Below are 21,516 nucleotides of genomic sequence, written 5' to 3' on the forward strand. Positions count from 1 at the left end.
GCTCTATACGGGTACTGATATTACTGTCTGTTCGGTGACTAAGGCCTCTATACGTGTACTGATATTACTGTCTGTTAGGTGACTAAGGGCTCTATACGTGTACTGATATTACTGTCTGTTAGGTGACTAAGGGCTCTATACGGGTACTGATATTACTGTCTGTTCGGTGACTAAGGCCTCTATACGTGTACTGATATTACTGTCTGTTAGGTGACTAAGGCCTCTATACGTGTACTGATATTACTGTCTGTTCGGTGACTAAGGCCTCTATACGTGTACTGATATTACTGTCTGTTCGGTGACTAAGGCCTCTATACGTGTACTGATATTACTGTCTGTTAGGTGACTAAGGCCTCTATACGTGTACTGATATTACTGTCTGTTCGGTGACTAAGGGCTCTATACGTGTACTGATATTACTGTCTGTTAGGTGACTAAGGCCTCTATACGTGTACTGATATTACTGTCTGTTCGGTGACTAAGGCCTCTATACGTGTACTGATATTACTGTCTGTTCGGTGACTAAGGCCTCTATACGTGTACTGATATTACTGTCTGTTCGGTGACTAAGGCCTCTATACGTGTACTGATATTACTGTCTGTTAGGTGACTAAGGCCTCTATACGTGTACTGATATTACTGTCTGTTCGGTGACTAAGGGCTCTATACGTGTACTGATATTACTGTCTGTTAGGTGACTAAGGCCTCTATACGTGTACAGATATTACTGTCTGTTCGGTGACTAAGGCCTCTATACGTGTACTGATATTACTGTCTGTTCGGTGACTAAGGCCTCTATACGTGTACTGATATTACTGTCTGTTAGGTGACTAAGGCCTCTATACGTGTACTGATATTACTGTCTGTTCGGTGACTAAGGCCTCTATACGTGTACTGATATTACTGTCTGTTCGGTGACTAAGGCCTCTATACGTGTACTGATATTACTGTCTGTTCGGTGACTAAGGCCTCTATACGTGTACAGATATTACTGTCTGTTCGGTGACTAAGGCCTCTATACGTGTACTGATATTACTGTCTGTTCGGTGACTAAGGCCTCTATACGTGTACTGATATTACTGTCTGTTCGGTGACTAAGGCCTCTATACGTGTACTGATATTACTGTCTGTTCGGTGACTAAGGCCTCTATACGTGTACAGATATTACTGTCTGTTCGGTGACTAAGGCCTCTATACGTGTACTGATATTACTGTCTGTTAGGTGACTAAGGGCTCTATACGTGTACTGATATTACTGTCTGTTCGGTGACTAAGGGCTCTATACGTGTACTGATATTACTGTCTGTTCGGTGACTAAGGCCTCTATACATGTACAGATATTACTGTCTGTTCGGTGACTAAGGCCTCTATACGTGTACAGATATTACTGTCTGTTCGGTGACTAAGGCCTCTATACGTGTACTGATATTACTGTCTGTTAGGTGACTAAGGCCTCTATACGTGTACAGATATTACTGTCTGTTAGGTGACTAAGGCCTCTATATGTGTACTGATATTACTGTCTGTTAGGTGACTAAGGCCTCTATACGTGTACTGATATTACTGTCTGTTCGGTGACTAAGGCCTCTATACGTGTACTGATATTACTGTCTGTTAGGTGACTAAGGCCTCTATACGTGTACAGATATTACTGTCTGTTAGGTGACTAAGGCCTCTATATGTGTACTGATATTACTGTCTGTTAGGTGACTAAGGCCTCTATACGTGTACTGATATTACTGTCTGTTAGGTGACTAAGGCCTCTATACGTGTACTGATATTACTGTCTGTTAGGTGACTAAGGCCTCTATACGTGTACTGATATTACTGTCTGTTAGGTGACTAAGGCCTCTATACGTGTACAGATATTACTGTCTGTTCGGTGACTAAGGCCTCTATACGTGTACTGATATTACTGTCTGTTAGGTGACTAAGGCCTCTATACGTGTACTGATATTACTGTCTGTTCGGTGACTAAGGCCTCTATACGTGTACTGATATTACTGTCTGTTAGGTGACTAAGGCCTCTATACGTGTACAGATATTACTGTCTGTTAGGTGACTAAGGCCTCTATATGTGTACTGATATTACTGTCTGTTAGGTGACTAAGGCCTCTATACGTGTACTGATATTACTGTCTGTTCGGTGACTAAGGCCTCTATACGTGTACTGATATTACTGTCTGTTAGGTGACTAAGGCCTCTATACGTGTACAGATATTACTGTCTGTTAGGTGACTAAGGCCTCTATATGTGTACTGATATTACTGTCTGTTAGGTGACTAAGGCCTCTATACGTGTACTGATATTACTGTCTGTTCGGTGACTAAGGCCTCTATACGTGTACTGATATTACTGTCTGTTCGGTGACTAAGGCCTCTATACGTGTACTGATATTACTGTCTGTTAGGTGACTAAGGCCTCTACGTGTACTGATATTACTGTCTGTTAGGTGACTAAGGCCTCTATACGTGTACTGATATTACTGTCTGTTCGGTGACTAAGGCCTCTATACGTGTACAGATATTACTGTCTGTTCGGTGACTAAGGCCTCTATACGTGTACTGATATTCCATTTCAGGTGTATATCATTTTTACTTTTCATGTTACTTAGCCAAAAGCCCTTCAGGCTTGTAGGGCAAAATCCTAACTTAAGATGCATAGCTTAACATTTTATTCAAATATTCCATTGAGGTCAATGCATGATTATGATGTGAGATACTGCACCTATAAGTTTTCATGTTACTTAGCTCGTAGCCCTGATTCCGGCTTACAGTTTTCCAATACTGTAGCCTACATATACACAGGCCAGATCTACATTTCACCTTTACTGTAGTGTAGAGTTTTACCTTGCCCAGGTCCACGATAAAGCAGTCTCCCTGGTTGAAGCTAGCCCAGGACAGTACCACCTCCGTGGCCCGGATGGTCCGCCTCCCCTTGATGTGCAACAAGCGCTTCACACTCATGTCATTGGTCACAACGTGCTGGAAGCCTGAAGCCACGCCCCCTTGCTGTGATAGGAGGGGTCAAATAATGTCAAAGAGTAATGATGAGGCTTGTTCGGTGGTGCGCAATGTTTGAAACCTTGCAGCTTGAAATGTATTACATAAAACTTGCATTATTCCCTATTCGACAAGACAGAGAATAATTTCTGTTCTACACTACAGATTTCTACCTTAATGTGCTGTCAGCTGAGCCTTCCTGGTAAGCCGCCACACAAAAACATGCGTATGGAGGATAGAGGGAAATATTGAAACGTGATAAAAGTTTGCAAACCATTGATATCACTGTCCAAACTTCAATTCAACTCAAACAATTTGTCCATTAGTTTGGGGAAAAAACATTGGCAAATCCTGGTTCTGCTTTTCCTCTCAAGGGCATACAAAGTGTGTTCCCATGTTATGTGATTATGAGAATTCCCCAAATGAGAAACAGATCTACTCTGAGGGAGAGAGTTCTCCTGAGAAAGACGGATAACTTTCCATGGCAGAGAAGCAGCTTTGTTTATTTTCATGGAAAGAATGTTTTATGTCTACAGGGTAATGAAGGTTTCATATAATGAGCCCTAGCTTGGTACCCTGTTCCCCTCTCCCTCTTTTCTCACCCCTCCCTATTTCTCCCTCTTACCCTCGCTCTCTTTCCCCTCTCTCTCAATGTCCAGATGCTTTTTTATCAGCGTGTGTGTTTTGAGGTGGGGGTGGGGAGGAGGTAAATGTGGTGTTGTAGTGAAATGAGGAATTCTCATTAATTAATTTCTCATGTTACCCTTTCCTCTCTTTGTTCTGATCCCTCATAATCCACATCTCTTTCTTTCTCCCTCTCTCTATTTTTCTCTCTCAAGGACACTGTGTGTAACTCTACAATAAAAGGAAGATAGTTTCCACAAACCGAACATTTCAAAATGGTAAACAGAACTGGGTTAATTACTGCCATCTAAACCAAGGTCTGAGATTTTTCTGGAAATGTAAAAAGACGGTGAGAGAAACAGCAAAGGGTAAACTCTCAAATCCCACAGTTGTTGTATTTATAAGGAATTCAAAATGGCTGCCGTTGACATGCTGGTTGCAGTGACTATAGTGCCTGTCACACCTTTGGATGTAAACATGACAAAGGCTAAGAGGAATGAATGTTAATGTCTATGAACTTCAGACTCATTCACTTCATTGCAACGTTTATGGGATGTCGCAAATGATTAAACCAGTGCTTTAAACCAGTGCTTTAATCATTAGTGACATCCCAGTGACGTCCAAACCGTATCCAGTTTTTCTATCCAGTTTTATCCCGTTTTTTTTTCAATATTTTCTATATCTTATTTTTGGATCAGTAATAATGACTTAATCCTTCTGACCTTATACTGATAGAGTACGTCAATGGATGTCCAAGGAGTATTCCTTCCTATTGCCTAACGCATTGCCACAAACAGGAGCGGTTGTAACAGAGATGTTGCAGATCGCTACGACCAACCCCTCTTGCCCCAACTGTTACCTTTCTAATGCAACACAAACCCTTACATTTCTAATGCACAATAAACCACTTCCTTACCATCAACTAACCCAGGGTATCCCAAACTCGGTCCTGCCCCCCTAGGTGCACGTTTAGGTTTTTGACCTCGCACTACACAGCTGATTGAAATAATTACAGCTTGATGATGAATTGGTTATTTGAATCAGCTGTGTAGGGCTAGGGTAAAAAACTAAATGTGCACCCAGAGGGTGCCCCAGGACCGGGTTTGGGAAACCCTGAACCCACTGCTCTTGTTCAAAGTGTCATTAGTGGATGATTCATTGGAATAAAAAAACAAATCACTTCCCACTCTACATCTTTCAGCTGTTAGCAGAAGAAGCTGACCTTGTATTTGATGCCAGACTTAAAGTAGCCCAAGAAGGTGATGGACTCGTTGTTCTGGACCTCTCTGAACTGGACCGGCCCTCCGCCCAGGAAGTCATCCAGCTGGGTGGCAAAGATGGCCGCCGCTCCTCTCTCATCCTGAGAACACTCATCCCCTGGATGAAAGAGAGCAGAGAAAGTTAGAAATCATCCACAGAGAAATTGCTAAAACCTGTTTTGACCAATAGCGGTTAAGTATTGCCTTTCCAGGCCTTTATTCAAACTGTTGAGTATGGTATAGGTGACTGCCTGTTTTGGTTATAGCCAACTTCTTTTGTAATTACAGTACACCAAGCTTACTAGTGAAAGTCTACAAGCCGCTTGCACATTCTTCACATTTTCCTGCCTTGAAATTAAATGGGGAAAAAAGGGACAAAATGTGATTTATTTCGTACTTATCTTCACTACCTACTCCACATTTTCAAAGTGAAAGCAAAAAAATAAAAAACGAACTTGTCTTGATTGCATATGTCTTCACACTCCAGAGTTAATACTTGCGGGAAGCACCTTCGGCAGCCATTACAGCTGTGAATAATTTGGAATCAGATTCAGCCAACTTTGCGCAACTCTCAGGGCAACATACAGTGCCTTCAGAAAGTATTCACGCCCATTGATTTTTTCCACATTTTGTCGTGTTACAGCCTGAACTTAAAATTGATTAAATGTAGATGTTGTGTCACTGGCCTACACACAATACGGCATCATGTGAAAGTGGAATAATGTTTTTAGAAATGTTTATAAATTAATTACAAATGAAAAGCTGAAACGTCTTGACTCAATAAGTATTCAATCCCTTTGTTATGGCAAGCCTAAATAAGTTCAGGAGTAGAAATGTGCTTAGCAAGTCACATAGTAAGTTGCAGGGACACACCCTGTGTGCATTAATAGTGTTGAACATGATTTTTGAATGACTACCTCATCTGTGTACCCCACACATACAATGGTGTGTCAATACACCCAGTCACGACGAAGATAGAGGCGTCAGTTGCCAGAGAGGAAGGAAACCACTCAGGAATTTCACCATGAGGCCAATGGTGACTTTAAAACAGTTACAGAGTTTGATGGCTGTGATAAGAGAAAACCGAGGATGAATCAACAACCTTGTAGTTAATAAACAATACTAACCTAAATGACAGAGTGAAAAGGAAGCCTGTACAGAATAAATCATTCCAAAACATGCATTCTGTTTGCAATAAGGCACTAAAGTAAAACTGCCCTGAAAAAGTCCTGAATACAAAGAGTTATGTTTGGGCCAAATCCAATACAACACATCACTGAGTACCACTGTTCATATTTTCAAGCATGGTGGTGGCTGCATCATGTTATGGGTATGCTTTTCATTGGCAAGAACTAGGGAGTTATTTAGGATAAAATAAACTAATAGAGCTAAGCGCAGGCAAAATTCTAGAGAAAATCCTGGATCAGTCTGCTATCCAACAGACACTAAGAGACAAATTCCCCTTTCAGCAGGACAATAACCTAAAATGCAAGGCAAAATATGTAACCCTTTTCAGGAAGCTAGGCGTATGTCGCACGTCACTACACAGGAATCAAATAAAATGTATTTATAAAGCCCTTTTTACATCAGCAGATGTCACAAAGTGCTATACAGGAACCCAGTCTAAAACCCCAAACAGCAAGCAATGCAGATGTAGAAGCACAGTGGCTAGGTAAAACTCCCTAGAAAGACAGGATCCTAGGAAGAAACCTAAAGAGGAACCAGGCTCTGAGGGGTTGCCAGTCCTCTTCTGGCTGTGCCGGGTGGAGATTATAAGAGTACATGGTCATTTAGGCCAGATCGTTCTTCAAGATATTCAAATGTTCACAGATGACCAGCAGTGTCAAATAATAATCACAGTGGTTGTAGAGGGGGCAACAGGTCAGCACCTCAGGAGAAAATGTCAGTTGACTTTTCATAGCCGAGTATTCAGAGGTCAGGAGGGGCATTTGAACGTTTTGTTCATTCTTTTGCGGGTTTTGCTGTTGTTGCAGAAATGCCTTCTTAAACGTGAACATTCAAGTGCCCCAATAATAAACTGCCATCTGTAAATATGAATACAATTGTTCAATTACAAGCCTAGTTGGTTTAGCCACAGAAAAAGACAGGAACCTTCCCGTTAGCCACGATTGGCTGGGATATTGTATGCCAAGAGATGAGTTCGGATAAGTCTGACCGGTAGCATGGTTTTACCTATAACAAGCTGCTCAGTATGTTTAGATAATTTTTGCTACTGCGTTTAAAAAATATATATATAACTTTAGCCATGGAGAACTTCAAAAGTGTTGCTACTGCTCTCAACAACATTGCTGCACAGAATTTAGCAGACGCTATCGACAAAGATCAGTGGGAAAAATTGCAATGGCCTACTTTCTACACACGGTCAGTGTGAACCGGAGTGATTTAACACAACGGGCCAAACAAGCAGTAGTTACAAACAAAACGGAAACGACACAGGACGTCTTACTTAGTTAAAGTGGTTCAGTCTGCCGTGAAGCGTTCATCCATGTATACAGGGAAAGGTCTAGCTACATTTTCAGATTATATGCGTATCGAATTTAGTCAAAAAGTCATTTTCATTGCAAGTTAAAGAGTACTGTTAGCTAGCTAGCGAATGTTAGCTTCCTGGCTCGCTAGCTAACATTACTTGTATGATCTGTGTCGTCTGTGTAATATTATTTGTATCTCAGAGAGCCATTTACCATGCTAATTATAGCCTAATGTTAGTTAGCTAGATAACATTGAACCTAGTTGGTTAGCTTTAGCTACCTGCTGATTCATATTAATGCATTTCATGCATGGTGGCTAGCTATGACAATCCATTTGTACTGTATGGGTGGGGATTATGGTTCATATTTTAGCTAGCTAGCTTCATGTCTAATCAAGATACTCCACTTCGCCAGATGATTACATGACCCATCAAGTTAGGTAGGTGTGTCTGTGGGTGATTACGGCCTTCTATTGTATTTCATGAACATGTGTACATGTCTAGACAATAGTGAACCATCCACTTAGCTAGATGTGGCTGGGGTGTGGTTATAACATTTCTTTCACATGACCCATCAATTTAGACATGTGTGTCTGGGTCAGCACCATCTAATAATTTAAACACTTTCTATTTTTAACATTGCTACTATGCAAGAAACCATTTCACTGTACCGTTTACACCTTCTGTATCCTGTGCATGTGACAAGTAAACTTTGATTGTATTTGATACAGTGTGTGTTTACCAGAGATGGTAATGTGAAGAACAACATGACCTGCCCCACAGTCAGATTAGGATACAGGCCAACAACTAGATAAAGTTTATTTTTACCTGGAATTTGTCCCTTATTATAGGCTACTATTTTCCCGAATTTTAGTCTTGAAATCTTTGGTTGTTCACAACACTACCTTACTCCATTTGTTTAGCACATGTCTTCACATGTGAATCCTTAAAGAGATGGGTGGGGCTAAGGCTTAAGAGGGTGTGAACAATGCTGAATAAGTATATTCAAGGGACATTCTCAAAAGTGGGGTTACAAGTTTATAAACTTTCAAAGCAGAATTAGTTCCCATTGTTCCTCAACTGCAGTGTATGATTTTGTAGCTCTGTGTCTCTACTTTTATCCAATGTAAAAAAACACTTTCTAATTTTGCAACATAAGAACAAATCGAGGTGGTCGGTCACATATACAATGAATTTGCTTACCAACGACTTTGAATGTTCCTGAGTAGCCTAGTAATGGCAATACTTGAACATGGCTGTCTAGCAATGCATACTGAGGCACTGGTTACCGCTTTCCACTAGGGTCTGTCTAACTCTATCAAGGATTACCTGGCTGCCTGGGAACTGGGAGAGGACCTTGAGTCCCCGATAATGCTGGAAATCAGGCTTTACAACCGCATCTGAGAATGAGGGTGAGAGCGTTTTTTTTTACACCACCCCAGTATCCCGGCTTTCTGAGCACCCCACCTGAACCCAGCATTGAGGAGCCAATCCAGCTGGGACACACGTCTGAGCCCACAGGAGCGTGACAGGCACACGCGCAAAGGCTGCTGCCTCCACTGCGGAGGTTGCGGTCATCACCGTGCTACATGTCCAGAGCTGACGGGAAACACCAGGGCTCGCCAGGACAAGGGGAGACCCTGATAAGCTGTGCAGTTACCTCCCGGCTACCCAGTCACTGTATGTTACTACCCACAACCCTCCACTGGGAAAACCGTCAACACCGGATTCAACTCTTCATGGACTCTGGGGCCGCATTGGTCCCCTGTGTGAAATGTCCCATCCCTCTGCAGATTCAAGCCCTCGATGGACACCCCACTGGCCAGGGGGACTATCAGACCAAGCCCATTCTACTGCAGGTTGGGGTGAACCACTCAGACTTAAGTTTTATTTTGAACACTGCTCCTGAGAACCCACTTATCCTAGGGTACCCCTGGCTAGTGCTATATAACACACAATTCTCCTGGTCCATGGGACACCTACTAGACTGGGGTAAGGACTGCCAGACTAAATGACTAAGACCCCCACCAAGGGCTTAGCCATGTCCTCCTACATCCATTAATGGCCAAGACCTCTCCTCTCTCCCTCCCGAATACTTCGACCTCTGGGAGGCCTTCAGTAAGAGGCTACTGGCCAACCTTCTCCCTCATCGTCCATATGACTGTGCCATAACTCCTACCTGGCTCCACACCTCCCCGGGGCCCTCTGTACTCTTTCTCAACCCTTGAAGTGGCAGTCCTGGACAATTACATCCGGGAGTCGCTGGAGGCAAGATTAATTTGACCCTCTACATCCCCAGCTGATGCAGGCTTCTTTTTTTGTGTGTAAGGATGGAGGCCTGCGTCCGTGCATCGATTAGAGGGCTGAACCGGATTACGATCAAGAATGTCCGCTGCCTTAGAGTTGGCCCAATGGGCCAAATTCTTCACCAGGGAAGGAGATTAGTGGAAAACTGCCTTTAACACCCCTAGTGGCCATTATGAGTATTTAGTCATGTCTTTCGACTACAGACTTCCCCAGGACATTGTCTCATATCGGGGCCCCCAGTTTGTTGCACGCTATTGGAAGACCTTCTGCTCTGTTGGGGGCATCGGTAATTCTCTACTCGGGGTTCCACCCACAGTTGAATGGGCAAACGAAGCGTGCCAACCAGGCGCTAGGGAAGTTACTCCGCTGCTTCGTCTACACTCAGGCCAGAAACTGGAGCAAATAACTCGTCTGGGCGGAGTATGCTCATAACACACTGCCGAACTCATCCACTGGACTGTCACCGTCACCTGCCCGACATCAACATCAGGCAAACCGGCACCAAAGACCTCTTCAGCTCCTCCGACTGGGTCAACGGGTGTGGCTGTTCACTCATGATCTGTCCTTAAAGGTGAATTTGTGGGAGCTTGCTCCTCGCTACATAAGACACTTCAAGATCCTTAGTCGCATCAACCTGGATACCTATCGTCTCCAGCTTCCCAGGTACATGAGGTTCTGTCTGTCCTTCCATGTCTCCGGTCTCAAGCCAGTCCCCCCTCCCCCAGCTGCTCCTCCGCCCCCTCGACTTGTAGATGGCCAACCTGGCCTACACTGTCTGACGTCAGTCGGAGGCTCGCCGGGTCAGAGGGACCCTGCAGTACCTGGTGGACTGGGAGAGCACGGACCCGAGGAGGGGGCATGGGTGCCGGCCCGGGACATCCTGGATCCGGTTCTGGTAAGAGACTTCAACCGATTACGTGGTGGTCGTCAGGGCTCCGCAGCTGGAGCCGCTCCTGGGGGTGTACTGTCATGGTTCCTCCGGACAGCAGATGCCGTCCTAAAGACTTTCTTTGTTCCTCAGGTGTTGCTTATCACTTCATTTATGATTTTTCTTTTTTTTAAATGTGTGTTTTCTGTCCTTGTTTGCAGAAGCTTGATTTTGGTTGCCTCTGTTTGTTGCCTGAGTAAGTTTTCTAGTCCTAGTGTTTTTTTCCCATTATTACTGTGATCCTTATTTTCAGTAAAGTATTTAATTTTATAATAAACCATTGATTCCGCGTCTGTTCCATTCTCTGCACCTGGGTCCAACCCCACACGTCGCAGCATTCCCATAACATGATGCTGCCTCCACAATACTTTGTACTTTCAAGGGTTTCACTCTGTGTTGTGTTGTATTGGATTTGACCCAAGCCTGTCATTTTTTATTTAGGCCAAAAATATATTTCTTTGCCATGTTGTTTTCCAATATGACTTAACGGCCTTGTTGCAAACAGAATGGATGATTTTGATGGGATTTTTAAACACAGGCTTTCTTTTTCTGTCATTCAGGCCATTAATGTGGAGTGAATACAATGTGTATCCTCTATTTTCAAGTATTGCGGTCGCAGCATCCTGTTATGAGTATGCTTGTCACCGGCAGGGACTGGGGAGTTTGTCAGAATAAAAAAATAAATGAGACCAGATAAAAAGTTGAAGGAAACCATGCGTCAGTCTTCTGAATATCTAACCCTGGGATAGGTTGCTTTTCAGCGGAACAATTACACAAATGTTTATGCCAAAGACAGACTAGAATGGCTTTCCAATAGGTGTTGAGTGTTCCGGAATGATCCGGTCTCTGTCCTGACTTAAATCTGTTTGAAAAAAAGGTTTGAATATTGCTGTACAATAATTCCTTGCCAAATTTACTGAGCCTGAGAAATGTTTACATAAACAATGGATATGTTGCCCAAAGAGTTATGCAAAGTTGGTAGAATCTTTCATTTATATCTGTAAAGAAAACTCTGTGGTGTGAAGACTTATACAATCAAGACATGTTTTTGTAAAAAAAAATATTTAAAAAATGTTCACTTTGAAAATGTTGTAGGTATTGTAAAACGGTAGGAAAAAACTATCCTATTTTATACATTTTTAAATGTGACGACTCTTCAAGGAGTGTGTAGACTTTCAATGGGTACTGCACAGTATGTACATACATACTTATTTTAAAACTGGTTTGGTCAGATTCAACAAGAACTCCACCAAGAGCCAGAAAGTTCTCTTTACTACAGCTAAATATGGTTTGAGTTTTGCCCTGGGGCTCCAACATGTGGTTGAAAAACTGAAACAATGGGGGGAGTTGTTTGCAACTCTGCGTGGATCCCTCTCAGATCTCGAACGGGAACGATAGAGAATGTTAGATCAGTAAGGCCGCCACCACAACAAAGAACTGAAGCCTCGATCAGAGGGAGAGCTAGGCACCACATAAACCCATCCAGACCCAGGTCTCTCTAATGTGGCTGGGTAATGACTAACAGGCACTGGTATGCTATGTGTGAGAGCCGGCAGCATGCACACTGTGTTCACTCTGGTATGTCTCAGTGCAAAGTCGAACTGACAAACTAGACATAGGAGAGTTGGAGGGAAGAGGAGAGAAAGAGAGGAAAGGAAAGAGAGCTAGAGAGAGAGGGAGGAAAGGAGACAGAGACAGAAAGAAGGAGATGAGGGAGTGTAGTACAATTGACAATTGAATCAAGCTAATAGACATGACAGGAAAACAAGAGGGGAAATAGAATTACACAAGTTGATTTCACATAAGAGTTTCAACACTTCTGCTATCTCAACACTTAGATACAGTGTCAGGGTGGAAATGCTTTCTCACGTATGTGTGTTGAGAAAGAGGAACATTTCCTGCTAAGCAATATTTGTTATATGCAGATTCAGTGTCTACAATACGTGTATATTTGACCATAGCTATAGGGTATTTATTCACATGCACACTGACAAAAGTAATGTTTTCTATAAGGGTCTATGTGTAGATTAACCACAGCTACCACAGATATTTCTACATTATTTATATCATGCAAATTCACACTGCCTCTCATGGTAGAAACCGTGTAACAAAATAGCAAGTATTTGTAGTTTCGTATGTCGATAAGGAACTGAAATGCTGTATCTCTCACCAATAGGGTCTATTTGTCTCTGTAATGCCTGCTGTATCTCCAACCAATAGGGTTATTTGTCTCTGTAATGGCTACTGTATCAACCACCAATAGGGTCTATTTGTCTCTGTAATCGCTACTGTATCAACCACCAAGAGGGTCTATATGTCTCTGTAATGGCTACTGTATCTCCCACCAATAGGGTCTATTTGTCTCTGTAATGCCTGCTGTATCTCCCACCAAGAGGGTCTATATGTCTCTGTAATGGCTACTGTATCAACCACCAATAGGGTCTATTTGTCTCTGTAATGCCTGCTGTATCTCCCACCAAGAGGGTCTATTTGTCTCTGTAATGGCTACTGTATCTCCCACCAATAGGGTCTATATGTCTCTGTAATGGCTACTGTATCAACCACCAATAGGGTCTATTTGTCTCTGTAATGCCTGCTGTATCTCCCACCAAGAGGGTCTATATGTCTCTGTAATGGCTACTGTATCTCCCACCAATAGGGTCTATATGTCTCTGTAATGGCTACTGTATCAACCACCAATAGGGTCTATTTGTCTCTGTAATGCCTGCTGTATCTCTCACCAAGAGGGTCTATATGTCTCTGTAATGGCTACTGTATCTCCCACCAATAGGGTTTATTTGTCTCTGTAATGCCTGCTGTATCTCCCACCAAGAGGGTCTATATGTCTCTGTAATGGCTACTGTATCAACCACCAATAGGGTCTATTTGTCTCTGTAATGCCTGCTGTATCTCCCACCAAGAGGGTCTATTTGTCTCTGTAATGGCTACTGTATCTCCCACCAATAGGGTCTATATGTCTCTGTAATGGCTACTGTATCAACCACCAATAGGGTCTATTTGTCTCTGTAATGCCTGCTGTATCTCCCACCAAGAGGGTCTATATGTCTCTGTAATGGCTACTGTATCTCCCACCAATAGGGTTTATTTGTCTCTGTAATGCCTGCTGTATCTCCCACCAAGAGGGTCTATATGTCTCTGTAATGGCTACTGTATCAACCACCAATAGGGTCTATTTGTCTCTGTAATGCCTGCTGTATCTCCCACCAAGAGGGTCTATATGTCTCTGTAATGGCTACTGTATCTCCCACCAATAGGGTCTATATGTCTCTGTAATGGCTACTGTATCAACCACCAATAGGGTCTATTTGTCTCTGTAATGCCTGCTGTATCTCCCACCAAGAGGGTCTATATGTCTCTGTAATGGCTACTGTATCTCCCACCAATAGGGTTTATTTGTCTCTGTAATGCCTGCTGTATCTCCCACCAAGAGGGTCTATATGTCTCTGTAATGGCTACTGTATCAACCACCAATAGGGTCTATTTGTCTCTGTAATGCCTGCTGTATCTCCCACCAAGAGGGTCTATATGTCTCTGTAATGGCTACTGTATCTCCCACCAATAGGGTCTATATGTCTCTGTAATGGCTACTGTATCAACCACCAATAGGGTCTATTTGTCTCTGTAATGCCTGCTGTATCTCCCACCAAGAGGGTCTATATGTCTCTGTAATGGCTACTGTATCAACCACCAAGAGGGTCTATATGTCTCTGTAATGGCTACTGTATCAAACACCAATAGGGTCTATTTGTCTCTGTAATGGCTACTGTATCAACCACCAAGAGGGTCTATATGTCTCTGTAATGGCTACTGTATCAACCACCAATAGGGTCTATTTGTCTCTGTAATGGCTACTGTATCAACCACCAAGAGGGTCTATATGGCTCTGTAATGGCTACTGTATCAACCACCAATAGGGTCTATATGTCTCTGTAATGGCTACTGTATCAACCACCAATAGGGTCTATATGTCTCTGTAATGGCTACTGTATCAACCACCAATAGGGTCTATATGTCTCTGTAATGGCTACTGTATCAACCACCAATAGGGTCTATTTGTCTCTGTAATGGCTACTGTATCAACCACCAAGAGGGTCTATATGGCTATGTAATGGCTACTGTATCAACCACCAATAGGGTCTATTTGTCTCTGTAATGGTTACTGTATCAACCACCAATAGGGTCTATTTGTCTCTGTAATGGCTACTGTATCAACCACCAATAGGGTCTATTTGTCTCTGTAATGGCTACTGTATCAACCACCAAGAGGGTCTATATGTCTCTGTAATGGCTACTGTATCAACCACCAAGAGGGTCTATTTGTCTCTGTAATGCCTGCTGTATCAACCACCAATAGGGTCTATTTGTCTCTGTAATGGCTACTGTATCAACCACCAATAGGGTCTATTTGTCTCTGTAATGCCTGCTGTATCTCCAACCAATAGGGTCTATTTGTCTCTGTAATGCCTGCTGTATCTCTCACCAAAAGGGTCTATTTGTCTCTGTAATGCCTGCTGTATCTCCCACCAATAGGGTCTATTTGTCTCTGTAATGGCTACTGTATCAACCACCAATAGGGTCTATTTGTCTCTGTAATGCCTGCTGTATCTCCAACCAATAGGGTCTATTTGTCTCTGTAATGCCTGCTGTATCTCTCACCAATAGGGTCTATTTGTCTCTGTAATGCCTGCTGTATCAACCACCAATAGGGTCTATTTGTCTCTGTAATGCCTGCTGTATCTCCAACCAATAGGGTCTATTTGTCTCTGTAATGCCTGCTGTATCTCTCACCAATAGGGTCTATTTGTCTCTGTAATGCCTGCTGTATCAACCACCAATAGGGTCTATTTGTCTCTGCAATGCCTGCTGTATCTCTCACCAATAGGGTCTATTTGTCTCTGTAATGCCTGCTGTATCTCCCACCAAGAGGGTCTATATGTCTCTGTAATGGCTACTGTATCAACCACCAATAGGGTCTATTTGTCTCTGTAATGCCTGCTGTATCTCCCACCAAGAGGGTCTATTTGTCTCTGTAATGGCTACTGTATCTCCCACCAATAGGGTCTATATGTCTCTGTAATGGCTACTGTATCAACCACCAATAGGGTCTATTTGTCTCTGTAATGCCTGCTGTATCTCCCACCAAGAGGGTCTATATGTCTCTGTAATGGCTACTGTATCTCCCACCAATAGGGTCTATATGTCTCTGTAATGGCTACTGTATCAACCACCAATAGGGTCTATTTGTCTCTGTAATGCCTGCTGTATCTCCCACCAAGAGGGTCTATATGTCTCTGTAATGGCTACTGTATCAACCACCAAGAGGGTCTATATGTCTCTGTAATGGCTACTGTATCAAACACCAATAGGGTCTATTTGTCTCTGTAATGGCTACTGTATCAACCACCAAGAGGGTCTATATGTCTCTGTAATGGCTACTGTATCAACCACCAATAGGGTCTATTTGTCTCTGTAATGGCTACTGTATCAACCACCAAGAGGGTCTATATGGCTCTGTAATGGCTACTGTATCAACCACCAATAGGGTCTATATGTCTCTGTAATGGCTACTGTATCAACCACCAATAGGGTCTATATGTCTCTGTAATGGCTACTGTATCAACCACCAATAGGGTCTATATGTCTCTGTAATGGCTACTGTATCAACCACCAATAGGGTCTATTTGTCTCTGTAATGGCTACTGTATCAACCACCAAGAGGGTCTATATGGCTATGTAATGGCTACTGTATCAACCACCAATAGGGTCTATTTGTCTCTGTAATGGTTACTGTATCAACCACCAATAGGGTCTATTTGTCTCTGTAATGGCTACTGTATCAACCACCAATAGGGTCTATTTGTCTCTGTAATGGCTACTGTATCAACCACCAAGAGGGTCTATATGTCTCTGTAATGGCTACTGTATCAACCACCAAGAGGGTCTATATGTCTCTGTAATGGCTACTGTATCAACCACTAAGAGGGTCTATATGGCTATGTAATGGCTACTGTATCAACCACCAATAGGGTCTATTTGTCTCTGTAATGGTTACTGTATCAACCACCAATAGGGTCTATTTGTCTCTGTAATGGCTACTGTATCAACCACCAAGAGGGTCTATATGTCTCTGTAATGGCTACTGTATCTCTTACCAATAGGGTCTATGTGTCTCTGTAATGCCTGCTGTATCTCCCACCAATAGGGTCTATTTGTCTCTGTAATGGCTACTGTATCAACCACCAATAGGGTCTATTTGTCTCTGTAATGCCTGCTGTATCTCCAACCAATAGGGTCTATTTGTCTCTGTAATGCCTGCTGTATCAACCACAAATAGGGTATATTTGTCTCTGTAATGGCTACTGTATCAACCACCAAGAGAGTCTATTTGTCTCTGTAATGGCTACTGTATCTCTTACCAATAGGGTCTATTTGTCTCTGTAATGGCTACTGTATCAACCACCAATAGGGTCTATTTGTCTCTGTAATGCCTGCTGTATCAACCACAAATAGGGTCTATTTGTCTCTGTAATGGCTACTGTATCAACCACCAATAGGGTCTATTTGTCTCTGTAATGGCTACTGTATCTCTTACCAATAGGGTCTATTTGTCTCTGTAATGGCTACTGTATCAACCACCAATAGGGTCTATTTGTCTCTGTAATGCCTGCTGTATCTCCCACCAAGAGGGTCTATATGTCTCTGTAATGGCTACTGTATCTCCCACCAATAGGGTGTATTTGTCTCTGTAATGCCTGCTGTATCTCCCACCAATAGGGTCTATATGTCTCTGTAATGGCTACTGTATCAACCACCAAGAGGGTATATTTGTCTCTGTAATGCCTGCTGTATCTCCCACCAAGAGGGTCTATATGTCTCTGTAATGGCTACTGTATCAACCACCAATAGGGTCTATATGTCTCTGTAATGGCTACTGTATCAACCACCAATAGGGTCTATTTGTCTCTGTAATGGCTACTGTATCAACCACCAAGAGGGTCTATATGTCTCTGTAATGGCTACTGTATCAACCACCAATAGGGTCTATATGTCTCTGTAATGGCTACTGTATCAACCACCAAGAGGGTCTATATGTCTCTGTAATGGCTACTGTATCTCTTACCAATAGGGTCTATGTGTCTCTGTAATGCCTGCTGTATCTCCCACCAATAGGGTCTATTTGTCTCTGTAATGGCTACTGTATCAACCACCAATAGGGTCTATTTGTCTCTGTAATGCCTGCTGTATCTCCAACCAATAGGGTCTATTTGTCTCTGTAATGCCTGCTGTATCAACCACAAATAGGGTCTATTTGTCTCTGTAATGGCTACTGTATCAACCACCAAGAGAGTCTATTTGTCTCTGTAATGGCTACTGTATCTCTTACCAATAGGGTCTATTTGTCTCTGTAATGGCTACTGTATCAACCACCAATAGGGTCTATTTGTCTCTGTAATGCCTGCTGTATCAACCACAAATAGGGTCTATTTGTCTCTGTAATGGCTACTGTATCAACCACCAATAGGGTCTATATGTCTCTGTAATGGCTACTGTATCAACCACCAAGAGGGTCTATATGTCTCTGTAATGGCTACTGTATCTCTTACCAATAGGGTCTATGTGTCTCTGTAATGCCTGCTGTATCTCCCACCAATAGGGTCTATTTGTCTCTGTAATGGCTACTGTATCAACCACCAATAGGGTCTATTTGTCTCTGTAATGCCTGCTGTATCTCCAACCAATAGGGTCTATTTGTCTCTGTAATGCCTGCTGTATCAACCACAAATAGGGTCTATTTGTCTCTGTAATGGCTACTGTATCAACCACCAAGAGAGTCTATTTGTCTCTGTAATGGCTACTGTATCTCTTACCAATAGGGTCTATTTGTCTCTGTAATGGCTACTGTATCAACCACCAATAGGGTCTATTTGTCTCTGTAATGCCTGCTGTATCAACCACAAATAGGGTCTATTTGTCTCTGTAATGGCTACTGTATCAACCACCAATAGGGTCTATTTGTCTCTGTAATGGCTACTGTATCTCTTACCAATAGGGTCTATTTGTCTCTGTAATGGCTACTGTATCAACCACCAATAGGGTCTATTTGTCTCTGTAATGCCTGCTGTATCTCCCACCAAGAGGGTCTATATGTCTCTGTAATGGCTACTGTATCTCCCACCAATAGGGTGTATTTGTCTCTGTAATGCCTGCTGTATCTCCCACCAATAGGGTCTATATGTCTCTGTAATGGCTACTGTATCAACCACCAAGAGGGTCTATTTGTCTCTGTAATGCCTGCTGTATCTCCCACCAAGAGGGTCTATATGTCTCTGTAATGGCTACTGTATCAACCACCAATAGGGTCTATATGTCTCTGTAATGGCTACTGTATCAACCACCAATAGGGTCTATTTGTCTCTGTAATGGCTACTGTATCAACCACCAAGAGGGTCTATATGTCTCTGTAATGGCTACTGTATCAACCACCAATAGGGTCTATATGTCTCTGTAATGGCTACTGTATCAACCACCAATAGGGTCTATATGTCTCTGTAATGGCTACTGTATCTCCCACCAATAGGGTCTATTTGTCTCTGTAATGGCTACTGTATCAACCACCAATAGGGTCTATTTGTCTCTGTAATGCCTGCTGTATCTCTCACCAATAGGGTCTATTTGTCTCTGTAATGGCTACTGTATCAACCACCAATAGGGTCTATATGTCTCTGTAATGCCTGCTGTATCTCCCACCAATAGGGTCTATTTGTCTCTGTAATGGCTACTGTATCTCTTACCAGCAGGGTCTATGTGTCTCTGTAATGCCTGCTGTATCTCCCACCAATAGGGTCTATATGTCTCTGTAATGGCTACTGTATCAACCACCAAGAGGGTCTATTTGTCTCTGTAATGCCTGCTGTATCAACCACCAATAGGGTCTATTTGTCTCTGTAATGGCTACTGTATCAACCACCAATAGGGTCTATTTGTCTCTGTAATGCCTGCTGTATCTCCAACCAATAGGGTCTATTTGTCTCTGTAATGCCTGCTGTATCTCTCACCAAAAGGGTCTATTTGTCTCTGTAATGCCTGCTGTATCTCCCACCAATAGGGTCTATTTGTCTCTGTAATGGCTACTGTATCAACCACCAATAGGGTCTATTTGTCTCTGTAATGCCTGCTGTATCTCCAACCAATAGGGTCTATTTGTCTCTGTAATGCCTGCTGTATCTCTCACCAATAGGGTCTATTTGTCTCTGTAATGCCTGCTGTATCAACCACCAATAGGGTCTATTTGTCTCTGTAATGCCTGCTGTATCTCCAACCAATAGGGTCTATTTGTCTCTGTAATGCCTGCTGTATCTCTCACCAATAGGGTCTATTTGTCTCTGTAATGCCTGCTGTATCAACCACCAATAGGGTCTATTTGTCTCTGCAATGCCTGCTGTATCTCTCACCAATAGGGTCTATTTGTCTCTGTAATGCCTGCTGTATCTCTTACCAATAGGGTCTATTTGTCTCTGTAATGGCTACTGTATCTCCCACCAATAGGGTCTATCTGTCTCTGTAATGGCTACTGTATCAACCTCCAATAGGGTCTATTTGTCTCTGTAATGCCTGCTGTATCTCCCACCAATAGGGTCTATTTGTCTCTGTAATGGCTACTGTATCAACCACCAAGAGGGTGTATTTGTCTCTGTAATGGCTACTGTATCTCCCACCAATAGGGTCTATCTGTCTCTGTAATGGCTACTGTATCAACCACCAATAGGGTCTATTTGTCTCTGTAATGGCTACTGTATCAACCACCAAGAGGGTCTATTTGTCTCTGTAATGGCTACTGTATCAACCACCAAGAGGGTCTATTTGTCTCTGTAATGGCTACTGTATCAACCACCAAGAGGGTCTATTTGTCTCTGTAATGGCTACTGTATCAACCACCAAGAGGGTCTATCTGTCTCTGTAATGGCTACTGTATCAACCACCAATAGGGTCTATTTGTCTCTGTAATGGCTACTGTATCAACCACCAATAGGGTCTATTTGTCTCTGTAATGGCTACTGTATCAACCACCAAGAGGGTCTATTTGTCTCTGTAATGGCTACTGTATCTCCCACCAATAGGGTCTATCTGTCTCTGTAATGGCTACTGTATCAACCACCAATAGGGTCTATTTGTCTCTGTAATGCCTGCTGTATCTCTCACCAATAGGGTCTATTTGTCTCTGTAATGGCTGCTCTATCTATGATTTTCCAATCGTTTTGTTCTGAACTGAACCATTATTTTGTTTGTTCTATTCCACTGTTCCAACCAGCAAAATACATTTCTGATCCGGTTCAAAGCCCCGGTTTTATATCGTTCCTTTCTGTTCTTTGAAAATCTCTGAAATCGTAATTGTTTTACATTTTGTTCGATGTTAAATTACTTAATCAATTATGCAGTGCGGATAGACCGTTTGCTATGGAGCAGGCAAGCTATAGCTCAGTGAGTTGTTTACAGGCAAGCTATAGCTCAGTGAGTTGTTTACAGGCAAGCTATAGCTCAGTGAGTTGTTTACAGGCAAGCTATAGTTCAGTGAGTTGTTTACAGGCAAGCTATAGTTCAGTGAGTTGTTTACAGGCAAGCTATAGCTCAGTGAGTTGTTTACAGGCAAGCTATAGCTCAGTGAGTTGTTTACAGGCAAGCTATAGCTCAGTGAGTTGTTTACAGGCAAGCTATAGTTCAGTGAGTTGTTTACAGGAAAGCTATAGCTCAGTGAGTTGTTTACAGGCAAGCTATAGCTCAGTGAGTTGTTTACAGGCAAGCTATAGCTCAGTGAGTTGTTTACAGGCAAGCTATAGCTCAGTGAGTTATTTACAGGCAAGCTATAGCTCAGTGAGTTGTTTACAGGCA

The 21,516-nt window shown here is 42.7% G+C and overlaps 1 protein-coding gene across 1 annotated transcript in view; it reads right to left on the bottom strand.

Annotated features, from left to right (window-relative positions):
• LOC115103272 (gelsolin-like) overlaps window positions 1-21,516 on the bottom strand; it is a 48,290-nt gene that overhangs the window by 13,363 nt on the left and 13,411 nt on the right. The window contains exons 3-4 of the mRNA XM_029624111.2: window positions 4,849-5,003; window positions 2,850-3,011 (exon numbers count right to left, since the gene is read on the bottom strand). Coding sequence (XP_029479971.1) covers window positions 2,850-3,011; window positions 4,849-5,003 — 317 coding nt within the window. The remainder of the gene's footprint in view (window positions 1-2,849; window positions 3,012-4,848; window positions 5,004-21,516) is intronic.

The sequence above is a fragment of the Oncorhynchus nerka genome, linkage group LG20 (assembly GCF_034236695.1).
Source record: "Oncorhynchus nerka isolate Pitt River linkage group LG20, Oner_Uvic_2.0, whole genome shotgun sequence".
In the NCBI taxonomy this organism is placed as follows: Eukaryota; Metazoa; Chordata; class Actinopteri; order Salmoniformes; family Salmonidae; genus Oncorhynchus; species Oncorhynchus nerka.